Source organism: Falco biarmicus, chromosome 11 (assembly GCF_023638135.1).
Source record: "Falco biarmicus isolate bFalBia1 chromosome 11, bFalBia1.pri, whole genome shotgun sequence".
Taxonomy (NCBI): domain Eukaryota; kingdom Metazoa; phylum Chordata; class Aves; order Falconiformes; family Falconidae; genus Falco; species Falco biarmicus.
The window spans coordinates 9,287,409-9,305,101 of record NC_079298.1 but is presented as its reverse complement, the minus strand read 5'-3'; the positions used below and the strand labels follow the sequence as shown (position 1 = coordinate 9,305,101).

General features: G+C 41.7%; 2 protein-coding genes and 1 long non-coding RNA gene across 4 annotated transcripts; 1 reads left to right on the top strand and 2 right to left on the bottom strand.

Annotated features, from left to right (window-relative positions):
- Positions 1-59: 59 nt before the first annotated feature.
- Positions 60-6,857, bottom strand: CZIB (CXXC motif containing zinc binding protein). Of its 2 annotated transcripts, XM_056356696.1 has the most exons (8): positions 6,689-6,856; positions 6,518-6,601; positions 6,043-6,099; positions 5,231-5,312; positions 4,729-4,760; positions 4,214-4,295; positions 1,129-1,190; positions 60-301 (listed from the first exon to the last, which is right to left on the bottom strand). In XM_056356696.1, the coding sequence occupies exons 1-8, from the start codon at positions 6,692-6,694 to the stop codon at positions 224-226; spliced, it is 483 nt and encodes a 160-aa protein (XP_056212671.1). In that variant the 5' UTR covers positions 6,695-6,856; the 3' UTR covers positions 60-223. The 2 variants fall into 2 exon arrangements, with proteins under 2 accessions (XP_056212671.1, XP_056212672.1); XM_056356697.1 differs by lacking the exon at positions 6,518-6,601 and having other exon boundaries at positions 6,689-6,857.
- Positions 6,858-7,008: 151 nt separating this feature from the next.
- On the top strand, positions 7,009-15,779 carry LOC130157273 (uncharacterized). Its single transcript, XR_008824761.1, has 3 exons — positions 7,009-7,275; positions 11,973-12,090; positions 12,211-15,779. It is a non-coding gene; the product is annotated as an uncharacterized LOC130157273 (long non-coding RNA).
- Positions 7,564-9,447, bottom strand: MAGOH (mago homolog, exon junction complex subunit). Its single transcript, XM_056356698.1, has 5 exons — positions 9,293-9,447; positions 9,092-9,150; positions 8,826-8,936; positions 8,438-8,520; positions 7,564-7,830 (listed from the first exon to the last, which is right to left on the bottom strand). Exons 1-5 carry the CDS (start codon positions 9,378-9,380, stop codon positions 7,731-7,733), a joined length of 441 nt encoding a protein of 146 aa, XP_056212673.1. The 5' UTR covers positions 9,381-9,447; the 3' UTR covers positions 7,564-7,730.
- Positions 15,780-17,693: the final 1,914 nt, after the last annotated feature.

Below are 17,693 nucleotides of genomic sequence, written 5' to 3'. Positions count from 1 at the left end.
CACAGTTCAGACAAGTGTATATACTATTATCAGTTTGTACTGAGGCCATCTCAAAGTGCTCTGTGAAAAATATTTTATTAGGGCATGCTGGGGACAATAAGTACAACTTAGGTTTCCATTTCTGAAGTATAGCCATGTGAAAAGTACTCCGAGGAAACTGCGTCTCTGATGGTTACAGCTCCTTCATCAATAAGCATGTTAAGATTTATTAGGGGTATGCACTTTAGCATTTTACAAATTTATGGGTAACTTCATAGATTCCAACAGATTCCTTTGTTTTTTCATCGTAGTCATTCCAATCCTACAGGAAATAAGATTTCACAGTATTAGTCACAGGATAGAATGCAATCATGTCTAAAACACAGACTGGAATTCAAACAGAAACTAAGCCTTACTCAGAATTTGGGTCTTAAATTTCTGTGGAAAGCACTGTGCAGTCACTGAGCTGAGTTCTGATAGCTGAGAGAAGCAAGAGCACTGACCTGAAATTAAATGAGCTTCAGTCTCAGTGTTTTTATTTCAACATTTTTTTTTTTTCTCATATGTAGTCCACAGTCTGTAGTGAACAAGACCGCAACTATGGCAGATGAAAGGATTATCTATAATTTACAAAACCCTAGTCAGGTGGGTAAGCAGACAAGCAGATCTGTGCCAAGTAGGATACCAGGGAACAGATTTGACCTTGAGATTCTTGCTCACAGCCAAGGAAGATTTGCAGTGCTGGAGTCATTATCCTGAGCTTTGAAGGACAGTGTCTTTATATTATTTTTACTATCTCTGTGTGCAGGAAAAAGTGCAGGCATCATCTTAAAAAAAATAAGTTCACCACTGTGAATAACCCCAGCCATTTAGTACTCCAAGTATTTACTCTCTGGAACTCCTGAGTGACTTAAAAGTTGCATTTCTACCTTTGTCAGCTGCTAAGCTATGCATACTTCTAAAATGATGCTGTTAGTAATGCTGGTTGTTCATAGTTGATTTAGTTTCTCTCTCCAGCTATGACCTTCCTTTGCCTACATGAAGGAGCAAAACTAGTTTCTTGCATGTGCAAAGTGTGTATTTTAGACTGGTGACTTAGGGAAAGTAAGCTAGATAATTAGATTTAGTAATGAAACTAAGACAACATACCTTTTCTAACAAGTTTATGTCATTGAAAGGTGTACCGGATTCTGCACCTTCAGCAGCAAACCCTGCCTGTAAGCACATTTGCAGTAAATTTTTAAGAGTAAGTTGTACCAAGAAAATAATTATCATTGAAACATGTTTAAAGAAAGTAACTCAGCACAAACTTTCATTGTATTTCTTTTCAATTAGATAGAAAAAATGGTCACGCTCTTCCCTGGTTAAGGGCCAGTATAAGGTTTGTGAATTGGGAATCTATAAACTACCACAGAGTGAAATGAGGGAACATGATCCTCGATTTTTCCTGACAAAAAGGTATTTCCAAGTATTCTAGATAATGTTAAACCTGAGTTTCTAAGTTTATCTAGTAGCATACAACTACCAGTAGCTTTAATTTGCATAGAGAATCCATACAGGCATTATGTATAAAGTAGCTTCATAGTAAACTTGCACTGCAAGAAAAAAAACAGAAAGAAAACGTGGAATAGAGTTAATAGGTTTGGCTTAAATATTGTCAGATCCCTGTAGAGAAGGAGCAGCTTGTATTTGATTTAGGTACAGAAGTAAATAGCAAGCTTTAGGTGAAAAAAGTAGGGAGTTCTTTACTGTTGCTGTAAAGTGTTGAAGGAAAGGATAGCTCTAGGAAGGAAGTAGCACTATCAGTGGAGTATGGCAGAACAGCAAGGTGGTGGTTTTTTCTTCTATAGGAAGAGCTCTCTCATTTTAGGGTTCACAGTTACCCTGCTGTAAATTAAGTTTTACTAGTTTTAAAACAGAATTTAAAAATCTCAGCCACCTCTGTAACATATAGGAAAGTCTCTCACGTTGCCATTTCTAACTACAGAATTAAAGTATTTTGGGATTTGAATGGAAGGTTAATAAGCACTTGGGAGTTAAATAAACTATAGAGTGTGGCAGATGTCACAGCAGGAGAGCTACCTGCAAGGCACAGTGTGAATATGGCCTTTATGCAGTTGTCAGAAGCCCATCTCAAGGGAACTACAAGGGTTGGAGAGGAAGATCAGCAGCATGGGACAACAACCCAGAGCTGCAGTATAGAAGTGCTAGGAAAATAAAAGAAGCCCTGCTTGTGCCACCTGGAGATACTCATCAGCCCTCCAAGTAACAGAAGGCATGTGGCTGGAATTACAGGCTTCTGTACCAGACAGTCAGCGGGACTTGTGTCATTACAGCTTTGGCGTCAGAGCAGAGACTTGTTTAATCCCTGCAGAAGGGAGCTGAGCCATGCAGTGACTTGCCTGCACTCTGCTGACTGGCAAAGGACCAACAGCTAAAGCATAAACACGCCAAAGAAGCAAAAATTCCTATTGATTGTTGCACTTTTGTTGCCAATGAAACTATTGGTTGTGCCACAAAACAAAGAAGCTTAAGAAGGTTTAAAAGAATTATTATAGAGAAACCTCAATTTTTTAGTTGAAGCATTCACGTGAGGGACAAGGACAGGAAAGGAGCTAAACTGTCCTCAGGTAAAACCAAAAATTATGTATCAGATTTGCAGTAGATCTATCTACTTAAGCACATTAAACAAGAAAGGCAAGGAACTGGGCCCGGGGAATTGTCCTTGCCCATTATCAGAACACACAAGTACCCAGTTTGAATGTGTTGGTGCTACTAGGTAGGAAGATTTGTATCAGAGAATTGAAGGATACTTTCTCCTCTTTCAGACTCACAATTTTTTTTTAGAAAACTACTACAACTACAGCATTAAGCCACTCTAAACTGACTTCAGGTATGGCTATATTATATCTATCAAAAAATACAAAGAAAATACAGTAATGCTATGGCATTACGCTATGTTTGGTGATAATCAAAAGCCAGATCCAAGGCTGTGGAGAAGTCAGGGTGGCTTGGATCATGTCAGATACGAAGCAGTTTATAGAATTGTTTGGAACTGCAGCAGGCTATATATTTACTCATTTGGGCATCAGGAAATTATCTGAAACATCTGCTCGGGGATTCAACTGTACTGTCCAATACAGTGCACAGACCAGACTTTGAGAATATTACATTAAAAGCTTTATTATAGCTTGAAGACTTTGTTCTGCAGATAAAAATAAAATTGACAGCTACAATGCAGAGCTATAAACATCTAAATTTGTAATCTTCTCATAGAGTTTTCTTGAAGTGCAAGGTCCTAGGTCTGGCTGCAAATCTTTCAAACAGGAATAAATTAATAACCATTTTGTTCCTCAAAAGATGGGATTTGCTTTAATAAAAGATGACATCCTGCTGCACGCTGCAGTGGTGATTTTACTGATAGCAAATTTGTTGTAGGATCGCTTTATTGGTCTGTTTCTTAGCACAGTGTCACAGTCTGAGGGAAGGATAAGACAGGTTTATATTTGTCAGTCTACACGTAATCCAACGGGAATAATAGGTTAAATATAGTAGGGAGTTAACTAGCGTACAGCATGACCATGCACAAGCAAATGAATGGCTGAAGACTGGCATGGCTCTGAAGAAATCCTTTAACTCTGAACCTTGAGGTGTGCTTTGCAACAGTCTTTTAACTGCTGCTGATCTTCAGTCTTTGATCTAGCTTCAAATGGAAAAATGCCAATATTTCTTACGGCTTTGGTGATGTCAAATCTCAAAGAGAATTTTATTTCTTTTAGAGGCTATATACTGAAGACTGTTCATAACCTGAACTTCATTTATTCTTTGTAACACACCAAGAAGAAAAGCGGCACTCTCCTGAATGTGGCTATCTAATTACGTACTCTTGCCATGCCCATTTGGGAAAGACTCTCTTTTGCAGTAACCTGGGCAACGAAGACCTTTCAAATGAATTCAGATGAGCAGTGTTGAGTCACCTGTAAGGCAATTTGAATACAACTCCAAGGTGTGTTTATTTTTACTTTTTAATGGCACAAAGAATACCAGAGTTATTAGTGTTAGCTGCTTGTGTTGGAGTCAAATGAAGTAAAAGAACTGTGAAGAGGACGGAAAGCTGGGGAGGTCTAGGACATTCCAGAAAAAGCAGTACCATTTCATATAGTGTGTATTTTATCACTCCAGAGTTTATTAAGAATCGCTCTTAAAAACTGAGAAACAAATAACAAGTAAGAACTCGCCTGTGGTTGGAAGTCAACTGGTTCCAGACCTCGGCATTCAAACTCCACTATCGTTTTGAATTTCTCGCTGTCTTCAGCCTATAATCGAGTCAGGATACCATTAGTTTTCATCAGAGAACGACAGTGACAAGCATTAGTCTAGGAATGAATTGCTTTAAAGGCAGTACTATCAACTCTGATGTCCCAAGTGACAGCAAAATCCTAGGGCTCATTTAATAAGTGGTCATTAACTAGAATTTCTTAATCTCACACAAGGAAGCCTTCAAAAGGAAACTAATATGGGCATTACAGAATCACCTCTCATTTGCGTGACAAAATCTTGCAGTTTGCTTATGAAATGGGTCAGATTGTCCTACACTTGAGACTGTGCAGGAGTCTACAAGGGACAACTTTCTGTCAGGAGAGAATACCAGCTGTTTGTGTTCTTGAAAGAGGAACGTGGATAAAGCAAAACCTCAAATTATTATTGCTTCTTTTTCTTTCACTTGTGATATAAAAGAGAAAAACTTACGTTGTAAGGCTTGATTGTCTGACTTAAAATATCTAAAAGAAAACATCAGAAGTGTAAAAGTGAGTGGCATTATGTCTTCAGTTTTGTTCAGCACAAACCAATCACCACCACCTTCTTTCGAAGAAATTTCCTTATACAAAGTAATCAAGCAGTTCCTGCAGTTCCTGCAGCTGGCCCTCAAAAGGTAGAACTAAAATTTTCTCACTTCTCCTGAGAAGTTTACATTACACCATTTTGTTACCCTACCAATACAAAAAAAAAATTGCATGGTTCTGTAAAATGACATCATGGATACAAGTTTTGTTCATGCAGAAACCTGAACTCACTAGGAGGCCTTGCTGTTTCCTTCATGAGCATGATGACAAGTACATATCTGTTGTGAACTCAAGAACCAGGAAAAAAATCCCTGGTGAACAGTGTCAAGCAAAAATGAGACTAAAAATAAACTCAGGATAAGTGTAAAATGGACAATGCCTCTTGAATATTTGTCTTAAGTACATACCAATGGAGTTCTCCCTGGAGCACAGCTTGCATTTCTGCACCATAGTGGCACTTCCTCTGCCTCCTTTCAGGGGAGCACTGTCCTAAAAACCACGACAACAGAGACATCATTTTTACCTGTGCTCTGGCTGAGCCACTGGAAACCTCTGCAAAGGCAAAGTAGCTTTCACAACAGTGGTCTTTAGCTTTTTAGAAATACTGCAATGAGAAGGCTTTTTTTACACTAGAGATCTACAATTCAGAAAGCTGTTCTAATTCTGTTCTAGACAAAATAGTAAATAATGGACAGTTATGTCTTGTCCATTTGGGCACGTATCATTAACTCCTCAAAATATACTTACTGTTCAGTAGTATGCAAAAAAAAGGGATGATTATTTCTAAGAACAGAACCTTCTCTTATCTCTGACAAATTTTATCCTGCTTTTGCAGTTTCCAAATGCTAATTTAGCATGCTTAACTCACTTTGAATTACCTAAACTTGTCCAAAAAGATTCCATCAGCATCAGAGAAATATGCTACGGGAACAACCTTATTCTGCTATCACTTCATATCACATAGTTTTACAGAAATGTGGCCTTTCAAAGCAGACGTAAATACCCTGTCACCAACAGTCACCATTCCAATGGTGTATTTCAAAACCTCCAAATTACTTTTTTTAGTATGACAGCATTTCCTGAGTGCATATAACTATTAAAATAGCATCTCCTCTGAAGGGCAGGTTGTCACATCCCTGACGCCAAGATCCCTTGTGTGTAACAGGCTGGGCTTTTTTCTCCTTTTCGTTCCGATGTAGGTTGTAACAGAGTGACATACCATCAATCGCAGGCACTGCCATTTTTCAGAAATTTCACCACAGTTCCCGCATTTCAGCTGGAAAACAAGCGTAAATAATTTAAAGCTTGCCCATAATAATGGATTGACAAGATGAAGAAACTCAGGCGAGCCCTCCAGATTTGCAATCCCCGCTGTTTCACAGCTGAGCGGAGCCGCAGGCAGGGATCGGCTGCTGGCTATCCCGACAGACCCGTGAGCTGTCGCGACCTGAGGCTCTGCCGCGGGCGGAAAGCGCGTTACAAAGCACCGTCACGAAATCAAAGCCCGGTGCTGAGCGGTGGCCGGTGCCCAGGGACCCGCCGGCGGGGCACCGGGCACCGGCCACCGCTCAGCACCGCGCACGGATCCACGGCACGCACTAACGCGCATATCCCTCCGCCGGTGCCCCCGCTGCTGCCGCGCAGCCCCGCGGTCTCCCAGCACCGGGAGCGCCGCCCCCGCGGCCCCGCCGCACCTTGAGGTACCAGTGGAAGTCCTCCCCCTCGGCCCGCAGCCGGGTGATGTTCTCCAGCGTGGCGCGCAGCTGCAGCCCGATCCTCTGCAAGGCAAGGGGCAGCGAGGGGCCCTCAGTCAGCCCGCCCGAGCGCGGCCCGCCTCAGCCCGCCCCTCCGCGGCCGCTACCTACCCCCATGGCCCCGCGGGGGGCGCGGCTGCTGGCGGAGGCGCCGCGCCACCGGGCCTGCCCTGGCGGTCCCCCTCAGGCCCCGCCGGCCTCCTGCGGCAGCACGGCGGGTTTCAAGCCGCTCCGGCGCGGTTTGGTCGGGTTTTTTCCTCCACCCTCCGCCCCGTTGCGTGTGTGCCCTCAGCCAAGATGGCGCCGGCGGCGCGGCCTGTCACCGCCCTGCCGGGTGAGGGGGGGGGACAGGCGGTGCCTGTGGCCGGGGGGTGAAGCCCCACGTGCTGAAACCCCAGGTGCTGGCACAGCTAATAGGGGTTAGAGGTTTTCACCTCACAAAACCCGTGAGGAACATCCTCAGAATCCTGGACCAGTGCAGAGGTCTTGCACAGAGCTGTAGAAAAACCGCCACGCTGAAGCTGAGGCATATTTGGTCCTCTTTAAGTGAATACTGCACAATAGATCTGCTAGTCTAGAGCTTAACTAAATACATTGCTTTTAATTTCAGGTTTTCTAAAGCTGGACGGGACTATCGGTGCAGATCCAGGATGGCTGCCAGATGGCCTGCTGTCTGCTTCTGCTCTGAAGGCAAACAGGTAATTGCTGCAGCGGGTCATTATCAAGCTGACATATGTCTTTGCTCCAACTAGTAACCACATGCAGAGTTAGGGCTTCAGTTGTTCTGTGTATTTGAGTTGGCCAACAAAATAGCCAGCTCAGGATAGTAACAAAAGTTGATCTTGACAGCTGGGAAAAGCTTCATTTTGCAGAACCTGGCTTAATTCCAGCTTTGTGTGACACAAATGAAGGAACATACCTTGAATGTACCATGATAAAAGAAGTGTTAGGAAGTCAGTTTCTAACTAGAAATTCTAAATTAAAAATACAGATCTCACCATTTTATTAAGACAGTCACTGACAGTTTATAAAAAAAAAACAACCAACAAAACCCCAACATACATAAAAGCTTCAGGCCTCAATAGTGAGGAATCAAAAGAGCATCCCCACCCCCCCGTACAGACATTACAATACAAATTTCCATTTGTTTGATTTAAATTGGCTTAATTTTGAAGTGTAGTCCAATAAGACTGAAGACTAGACACTTCAGGTCCTGGACCAGGTAGTAGAACACTCTCAAGCCTTCTGGATCCCTGCAGCGTGCAACAGAAGGAAGGGAGAAAAAAGTTAATTGTATGTTCTAGGAGCGCAGTTTATAGAACTAACCTATTAAACAGCCTACAGGGACTTTTCAGAGGTCCTCATAGACATTAACGGATTTGTTTCATTCTACACTGATTGATGAAACATTCTGTACTCCAAGAATGCATGTTTTAAGTCTTAAAAAAATGTGCATTTTCATCATGAAAGCAAGTTGTAACACCACTTTGTCTCGATTTAAAAAAAAAACAACAATACCCAGTCTTTTCAGCTTCGGTGAAACACAGAAGCACTGGTTCTCCCAGTGTGAGACCGAGAGAACACTGGCATGGACAACCCAATGACAGTTCAGTTCAGAGACTGAGTAAGTCTAACAGGGGTCCCTACAGTAAGGTTAGCTGCTCACAGTTTCAAAATACAGCGTGTAATGCCACAGTATAAAAGCATTTGGTACATTACGCTGGAACGCAGAGCACTTGTGCCCCCAGGAAATGATCTGCACTTTGAAACAACATAAAATACAAGTACCTAGTAATCAGCAAGTTCTAATATAGGTCATTTCACAAAAACACCAGCAACATAAGAAAGCGGAGGACATACTTGGATTGATTTACATCAATGAGTGAACCGATTTTTGATGTGGTAAAGGAGATGTGCTCATCACCGATTACTATTTCAAGCTCCTGAAAAAGAAAAGATTATATAGAAACTCAAACTATTGTTGTATGGTATTGGTTACAGAAATACTTAAGTACTGAGATGACAGCTTTTCCATTTTTATTGCAAGGGTATCGAACACAGCAGGCTTGTGAATCACAGTAACTCTCACAACTAAATTTGCATTTAGGCACCACTCAGGTTTTAAGACACTATTTGTTTGCCTCTTGGCTAAAAACAATACTGGCTTAAAGAAAATCTTCAGTTACGCTTCTAATGAACTAAGATACAAAAATTAAAGCAGCAACTCGAAAAGGCATTGCACACCGACCTGTCGACCCACTCTGTCGGGAGGCGGCCACAGAGCATCATCTTCTTTCGTGATTTCGCTGTCATCGATGATTCTCTTCAGCTCCTCCATCACGCTCTTATGCACGTAAGCCTACGGACAGCGTTCCGACGTGACCGACCAGCCCCGGGCCCCACCTGGCTCGCTGCCCCGCATATCCTCCCGCACGAACCACCCCCCGGGTCCCGGCAGCCCCCGGCAGCGCCCGGGCCCCACCGGGACCCCGCCGTGCAGGGCCGCCTCCCCACCTCCTTTCGGATCATCACGTCGTTCTTGTAGTTGCTGTTGTTGGCGTAGCGCAGCTTCCCTGCCGAAGACAGGACGGGCGTTAAAGGCCGCCCCGGCAGCGCTAGGCCGCCCCCCGCCGCGGCGGCCCCCGGCCCGGCCCCGCGCCCCCCCGGAGCCGTGAGAACGGCCCCGCCGCCGCCCGGCCCCGCCCCGCCCCTCACCATCGGGCCGGAACTCGAACTCGAGGAACTCGTGGCCGAACTTGCCCTTGTGCCCCACGTAGTAACGGAGGTAGAAGTCGCTCGCCATGGTCCCGCCACCGCCCCGGCAGGCACCGCGGCGGCGCGCGAGAAGCGCGTCACGGCGGGCGGGGCGAAGCGCTCTCCCGCTCCCGGCGGCGGTTGGCGCGCGCCCCCTGGCGGGCCCCGGCGAGCTGCGGGCGGGCCCGTGAGGGGAGGGCTGGGCTCCCGCGCCCTCTGCCCGCACCGGGAGGCGGCTCCGCCGCGGGAGAGGGGCAGGGCCGCAGCCGAGGCCCCTAGCAGCACCAGGCGGTACAAGTGAGGGGTGCCGCGCCCCCTCCTGGGGCCGACGTTCGGCAGGCGCATCCCCGAGGCGTGCCCGGGCAGCGACGCCGCGCCGTGTTCTGGTAGTAATGTTTGCACTGTTAGACAGGAAAAGAGCCAGAGTGGTGCCTGATCTGTCACCTCCCCTCGCCCCGCCGCGGTGGTGGCGGCGGTGGTGGCGACGGCCGGGGCACCGCCGCTGGCCCCCGGGACGGCCGGAGCCCACTCAGGGTCGGTGGGCCTGGCAGGGCCCTCGTCTCAGGCCCGGGCGGCCGCACCGCGTGCTCAGCCCTGGAACCTGTGGCTTTTTTCTAGGCGGAAAATGAAAAGTATTCACTCATTGCTAATAAAAGCTTCCTTGTACTATTTAGACATAGTAGTAATAAAAGAAAACTGAGGAGCAGGTAGCTTTTTATTATGAATTCAGCCATTAACGTTTCGCATTACTGCATTAGAATCTGAATTGTGCCTCCCTCAGACGAAGGCGGTGACCCACCCGGTGGTGGTGGGTGCTGTGCCCTGGGCTGGGTGCTGCCCCACGCAGCCCCTACACCCCTCTGCCGCCCTCTCACTGCTCCCGGTTTGCTGAGGTACCCTCAGCACTGGTGGCCTGAGGTCTGAGAGTGATGGGACTGGTGGCAATATCTGCCTTTTTCTTTTGGGGGGAACTGCAGGGAGAAAGGAAAGAGCCTGAGACATGTCATTTAGTAAAATATTCCCTTCTGAAGGAAAAAAAAAATAGAAATAGGGTGTCTCTTTTGCTGATCACTAGAAGGGGCACTTTTTATTGAAGACACTGAATGAGGGAGGACATTTTGTACTGCCGTAGCGCTGATGAACTTGATTTGGTTTAGGTCGTGCTGCAGTCACATCCCAGGTATAGGCAGGCAGTGCAGGGCTAATGAAGCTCACTCTGCTTTAGAGTTACAGCAGGGTTAATTATGGTAATATTTACTCCTATGAACTGAGTGGAAATAACTGAACTGCTTTCAGGTGTAATCTGTGGAAATCGCAGTCTTTGGTATGGTGTGTAATGCTCAAATAATCTTTTTGATCTCAGTTAATTGTGCGGAGGAAAGCCCAAGGTGTTTGCATCTGGGCATAATTCATATGTAAACTGACTAAACTAAACCCCCCGTTGATAGGTCAGATTTGGTTGTAGTTTGTTTTTCAGGAGCCCTGTATGTTTTGTGATCTAGTGTCCTCTTCTGACTGTGTAGGAGCTGTGAGCTTTCACTAGGACAGTCAAACCCCCAAAATGTTGGGATTGGTTGTTGATTTAACATAAATTATTGCAGTGAGAGGCAGTACAGTAGTTTTCTGGAAAAATCTGAATGTTTAAATCTAGGCACTTATAAATTAAATTTAAATAGCTACTTTGGATATATTTTAGGACTTCATTGGATTAAAATAATGGAGCAAAGAATTGTCTCGTTTAACTTAAATTACTATTTGCTTGGACCTAAAGAGACTAGTCACTGGACACACACAAAATAAATAACAATTATAGACTCACCAAGAGTGAGAGAAGAAAATAAAAAGGTAGAGGGAGGTGAAATATTTAAGGCTCACTTTTGAACAGATAATGGACTCTAGTGTCATTCACTGCATGGTAATAAGTCCAGCTCCTTCTCATCTTTCTAGGTTGGACAGCTTATGTTCTTTTCCCAAGGGAACTGGAGAATATTGAAAGACAATGATGAGGAGTCTGGAGAAATCTATTTATAAATAAAGATTAAAAACTAAATATGCACAATTCAGCTAAATGATGAAGCAGAGCATTTTTACATTGAATCTGGCAGTACTCATTCCATTTGTATTGTGGTTTGATTGTTCTGTATGATGTGGCATATGACATGATGTGTTGTACTGTGTTTACTCAGAGAAAATTTAATCCTTACCTGTAGTTAAAAGTTAATAGAATGACATCTTCAGAGTTCTGCCAGAAATCATTACAAAAGTGAAAACATCTTTTGAGGTTAGAGTTTTTTCTATTAGAAAATAAGATTGTGGTTAATTTTGAAGAAAATTCTACAGAAATAACTCAGAAGGTATTAAATTGTTAATGAAACAAGACACAAGTTTGGCAAACTGAAATAACATTAGGTGAAAGATGTTCACTAAAAAACCCCTCTGAAATACTGTAAAGGGTGTTTAGTTTTTTTAAAAAATTCACTATATGAAGGTTTTAAGAGTATAAATCTTAAAATAAATGTTAAACCACTTTTCTTCTTGCATTTACATTGTGGTTAGGAATTCTGGAAATATTAGGTCTGGCCGGGTTTGACTGGAAGGTATATTTGATTTCAGAACATACATGAGTTTTTTCTGTTCACAGCTGAGGTGCTAGGAGGCAAAGTGAGAACTGTAATGGAAAGCTGCCCTGCATAAGGAAGTTGGTGTGTGCACTTTGCCTGGATTTATGTCTTAGTTTACTTCAGTTTAGCTCCTCATGGGTAAGTGACTGGCACATGTGAAAGATACATCCTACACTCACTCCTGTTTAACTAAGACGGATGTTACACTAATCCAATTAAATGACTTTCTGTAACCTCATAGACTCTTCTGGTTTACAGCTTCCTAACAGTCTCATTGGATGCCATTTTCCCACTGGAGCAGTTATGGTAAGAAAGACCTCAGCTTCTGTGAATTAAAGATAGTACTCAGCCTGTTCTGCGTATTAGTTCTAAGTATATGCGTAAGAAGAGGATAAGTGTTTTGCAGGAAATGTTGGGAGTCCTTTCTTCCTGTTAAAAGTAAATTGGGGTTGCAGTCTCTCACAGCATTTAAGGATCAAACACATGTCTTTTTATTCCATTTCTTCTTCCTGAGTTTTTCCATGTAAAAAGATCTAATGTGGTTATATTGCCTTATTCTGTTACTGTCTGTCTGCTTACAGGAATCTGATGTGGTTCATTGCTCTTCTGTCTGTCCAGTAAGAAGCACTTTCGGTGCCACTCCATGTACAGTGTGAATCTTTGTTTAAATAGTATTGTCCTTTTGTAGGAAGATTTCTTGAAAGTGATCACTTAATACTGCCCTAATTCTTTAAAACTAACGAGTACAAGCTAGCAAAGCCCTCTCATACAAACAGATGGGAGCTACCACTAGGAAGCTTTGCCAGATGTGGGCTTCTGATGAGAAAGTTTTTCTGGAGTGAGTTCTGTCTAAGTGGGACAAAGTCATGCCTGTGCTGCTGGGCTTAGTAGCTTGGGTTATTGAATCAAAGGTCCCCATATACTTCCCATCACAATAAACCTACCTGTCTATCATTCTGTCATTTATGGCACCTTTCTGTTAAAATTTCTGGGGTTTTCTCCAGTCCTCTCACTATTTATCTGGCTATGGATAGTATCCAAAGTATATTAATTAAAGAAAAGAGTGTTCTTTTGTAATCTCCAAGGGCTGGTTATAATTAAAATAGGTGACTAAAATTTACTGGCTTGTTGGCCGTAGTTTCCTGCGTTTAGGCAGGCCCTTGGTAGTAGCTAATAAATGTGGAAAAGCATTAATTATTTTTCATCTTTGGGCTTGAATATTCACAGTTGCACTCTGCTTTCCTTATGAATTTCCATTCTATAAAATATCTAGAAGTTGGCCCTTCAGTAGAAGAGGCATACTGATACAGAAATAGCTGACCAATTGCTTTCTTAACATTTACAGGAAGTGCAAAGAAATTAAATCATGAGCCTAAAAAAAGAAACACTCGCATTTGTACCAGGTTGAAGGGTGGAACTATTACGCTGCTTATTGTATGAACTTGGTCATCCAATCTAAAGGTAATACCAACTATAAACTCTGTATGTTCCTCTTCAGTACTGTCAGGTTTGACTTCAAGTTCAGAGGGTGTTTTTGTGAGAGAATGACTCCACTGTAATTGTCTAAATTGTTTTATAAAACTTTTTGAGAATATCAGTTGCATTGTTGTTTAAATTGCTACATTGGAAGGAATAGCAAATTGGAATATGAGTTATCCTGAGAACCTGCATTTGAATTCATGTGGGAGGTGTCAACTGTCTTTGAGTTCTGTATACTAATTCTAACATATTTTATGATGAATGCATATTATGGGTAAGATAAAAATATTTTTTGCTGTGTATGTATTAGTTTTTTGTTGTCTTAAAATGAATGTCATGTTTGATGGCATTACGGTAGATAGTGTATTGCTGCCACAATGTTGTTTGAGTGATCTCGACACATTTGTAATCAAAAAGCATGCTACACTTGAATGCACTGGCTTAAGGTTGTGTTTGTGAAAGACAGAATGTCTTTCCAATGTGTGGGTTGTAGTTCTTTTCATTCTGTTTAAAAGCGTATACAGACACTAATTGTTCTGTCTGAAGAAAATATCTATAAATGCAGATTTTTAGCATTATTATTTTATATGATAGAAGGATTGTAATATGATAATATGCATATCAAATCTCGATACTGATACTAATTTGTAAAGTTTGGGGTAGTGGGTTTTTTGTTGTTGATGTTTTAAGAAGAGCAATGTTTACATGATTTTCACTTCTGACCTATGGGGAGCAGTTTTGTATGAGACTTGGCAAAATGGGGGAAATCAGATAAACATGCTTTTGAATATTTCTATTTGGGTTTTTTCTCATGTCAGTAAAAGCTGGCAGAAAGCTCTAATAAGTCAACCTACTTCAGAGCCTAATTTAACTTAGTTTCAAGGTTGCAAGATGTATGAATTGTTTGTATTTTCCTGAAAACCTGTTTATGACATTGAAATAGTTGTAATTCTGCTATGTTTTTCTCTTCGTTAGAAGTGTTGAATATTTTGGAGAATTGAGTGACACATTTTTTTTTCATAGATTCTAGATATGTCAGGTTATTTTCTGATATTTTCTGTCTGTAACTTGTGAAGGTATGTCCTAAACATGAAAAGTTTTATGCAGTTGCTTTTCCTTTTATCTACAGAAGCTTTAATTATTTTTGATTCCTTTATCAAAGAAACTAATTTCACAGACTAAATTAAGACAATATAATATTTGGACGTTAATACATTCATAAAATGTTTCTTTAAAATGTATTTGATAGCATTTCATGTGTTCCATGGTGTGGATTTTGATTTTGCATGTAGATCCCTGTTATACCTGTGTTACTTCTTCAGTTACTGGGAAGGGAATTATATCCTAGTTTTGAGGAATGTTAATTTCTGTGCCTCCATTGTCTGAAAGATAATTAGTATCAAAATACGGCTGAGTCGGCAGTCTGCTGTGGCTGTTCAGAGACAAGACTGTGAGTTTCTCTGTTAATACTAAGCTATGCATTGTAATAGGCTATTTAAAAAAGACCTCCCACTTTGTATCTTGAAATTGCAATACAGGTAAATTTTATCTACATGGTTAAAAATACAGCTCTGTAAGAAGTAACATCTACTTGGTTTTGGTGCCAAGTAAAATGACCTTATTGCTCTGTGAGGTAAGGTTTTCCCTGCTGCGCTATGCCACTGTTGCCAGATACTGACTGACAGACGTTCTTTGCAAATGCACATCCTTGTTTACAAGGCAATACTTGATGACTAAGTAAAAAAAATGCAGTGTATTGATGTATGTATTAGAAGAAAAAAAAATCCTAAACTTAGTGTAGACTCAGATGTGTAAATGAGTGTCTGAAAAGGAGAAAGATTAATGGAAATTAATGGAGAACAGGACTGGAAGGGACTGTCTTAGCTGCCATGTTTGTCCCCCTATCATTAGACAAGATCTGCTGTGTCTCATGTGAATCTCTTAGTGAATTTTAATGAAGATTTTTTATTTTGGTTGATTTTGATTTTCTGCTTTTTCTATGGATTGTTTTTGTGGCAAATGCAAGTTTATAATGTAATTTACTTTCTCATTTGAAAAGTCAGCTCCCATATGAATCTGGTTCTACCCTCTTTGGTTTGGCAATGCTAGAAGCTGGTGTGTACTCTGGTGTATTAAAATTGCTAGCCAGGAAGAGTAACAGGGGCGTGGAACAGATGAATCCACCTCATAGCTTTATTTCCACAAATAATTTAAGAAAATAAATACTACTTATTTCAATTGCTTTTTTCATGGTAGAACTAACTTCAACTTACACAAAATATTATTTGCACTTATTTAAAAATAGATGTGTGTTAATTCTCACCTCAGAATTTTACAGAGATATTTACGAGGGCTGACATGGAGGGCTGAAGCTTGTATCCAGTGGTTTCTTCTGAGATGCAGAAAGAATCTGGCACATCTTGACTGAAGTTAGCATGTGTGAATTTTCCTCTAAGTAGTTCCCCCAGATTGTTGGTATTACATAAGAAAAAAGTATCTTACGTCACTGCATGTTTCAAACTTTTCATTTAGAAATTAGCCAAGTGCTGCAGTCTGTTCATGTATTTCCGTGGAAGCTGGTGTTGCTTAAAAAAATCTGCCAAACTGTTTGAAGATTCCTCAAGTGGCAGGGAGCAAAATTATTTATTTAACCTTTAGCACATGACCTTTCTATAGGTGCAGGTTATGTCTACAAAAGGGCTGTATGTTTGTGGAGATAATCAAAGGAGTGCTGAACATTTTCCCTCTCTAATTAGAATGTCCCAATTGAAATTAGAATGTGCCACTTGAAAGGACATCTTAGTTGTGTCGAGATGCTCAAGATGATACTTCAGACTGTGCTACTATGCAACTTTTCCTTGCCACCCATGTGGCCTTGCTTTGTCTTCAGTAAATGAAATGGTTTACCAAATCCAAGTTTTGATCATCTGACAGAGCCTTTTGACACACCAGAATTTCACAAACTTTACAGTAGAGGTGAGAGACCTGGGGCAGTGCATATATAACAGAAACATTTGAATTTTACCTTTACATGCTTATGCTGCTCTGAGTGGACCTTATGCTCTCTGTTATGCTTTGAAAAGAAGCTGAATTGAATTTTATTTCTTCCTAATTTTTTACCTGTTCTTCTGCATACTTTTTAATTGGTTTTGCATTTCATTTTTTCTCATGCTTGTCTGCTCCTCTAAACAGCTCATGTTCTTATAATGTGTTTGATTCTGTTATTTGGTTCTTTGCTTTTCCCTTATTCTGTAAAGAAGGAAACTAGTCTAGCAGGTCTGGAAATCCAAACATAAGGCTTTATTAGCAAGAAGGTAGAGACCTCTGGCATGTCCTGTCTTCTCACAGAAAACTTCCAGGCCTTACTTGTCCCCTGCATGCATTGGATTTTCCAATCTCTACAGCCATTTGAAGATTTATGTCAAGAAAAATACATTGCTTTCCTTTTATGTAGGTAACTGTACCTTTGAGCAGTCTTTGATCTGGTGGATGCAAAAGTACCATCCATTTCCTGTGCAATCCTTATTTGTAAAACCTTTGTATAATTTTCAGGGATCCCTAGCAAGAAGCAGGCAAACCCTCAACTTTCAAGAGAGCCCTTGCAGATAGACTTTATGTGCAGGAGATGTGCTGAATTCATTCTGGGTTGCTGTGGCAACCTTTTTCTTCTTTATCCAGAAAAGACTGCTTTATCAGTGAACATACACTTTCACAGTACCCTGTGACTTTTGTTCAGGGTGTTCATGCTCTTAGAAGCAATAGTCAGTTGGGCCCTGAAATTAGCAGTTGCAGGCCCTCCTGTACATCTTTGCTCACTAATGCTCTTTGTCCTTCAGCTGTAAGTATACTAGTATTCCCTCCACATTCTCTATGTTTTTTGGCAAAAGACTGACCCTTCCATACTGCATGGGGGCATATAATTTCAGATTCTGTATTTTAAGCACTATTGTTTTATAGCTAGGGGATAAAATTCTCAGTCCTGCTGTTCTTCTGTCCACTTTCCCTGATCTCAGAGTTCTTGGTTATCTTTTCCAAGAGTCTCCTTTGTTGTATGTAACTGCTCTCTGGCCCCTAGGAGCCATCAGATTGGTTCTGTTTCATGTTACTTACAATTTTTCAGTGATAAAAAAATAAGAGGATGGAAACCCAAACCAAGATGAAAATGATGGTACTGACTGTAATAAACTAATCCCTTTCCAGAAGAGAGGGAGTTATTTCTCTGTGTATAGATCTCATAATAAAGTGAGTTGACCCTGTCTCAA

Bases quoted from the DNA above. Each gene is read 5' to 3' on its own strand.
- CZIB (XM_056356696.1), bottom strand. The intron at 4,296-4,728 runs GTAAGTTTTTCT...ACTCGATTATAG, and splicing joins AGACAATCAAGCCTTACAAC to GCTGAAGACAGCGAGAAATT. The intron at 302-1,128 runs GTATGTTGTCTT...TATTTCCTGTAG, and splicing joins ACATAAACTTGTTAGAAAAG to GATTGGAATGACTACGATGA.
- MAGOH (XM_056356698.1), bottom strand. From the start codon at position 9,380: ATGGCGAGCGACTTCTACCTCCGTTACTACGTGGGGCACAAGGGCAAG. The intron at 8,937-9,091 runs GTGGGGAGGCGG...CGCTGTCCGTAG, and splicing joins ACGTGATGATCCGAAAGGAG to GCTTACGTGCATAAGAGCGT. The intron at 8,521-8,825 runs GTCGGTGTGCAA...TTTCTTTTTCAG, and splicing joins CCGACAGAGTGGGTCGACAG to GAGCTTGAAATAGTAATCGG.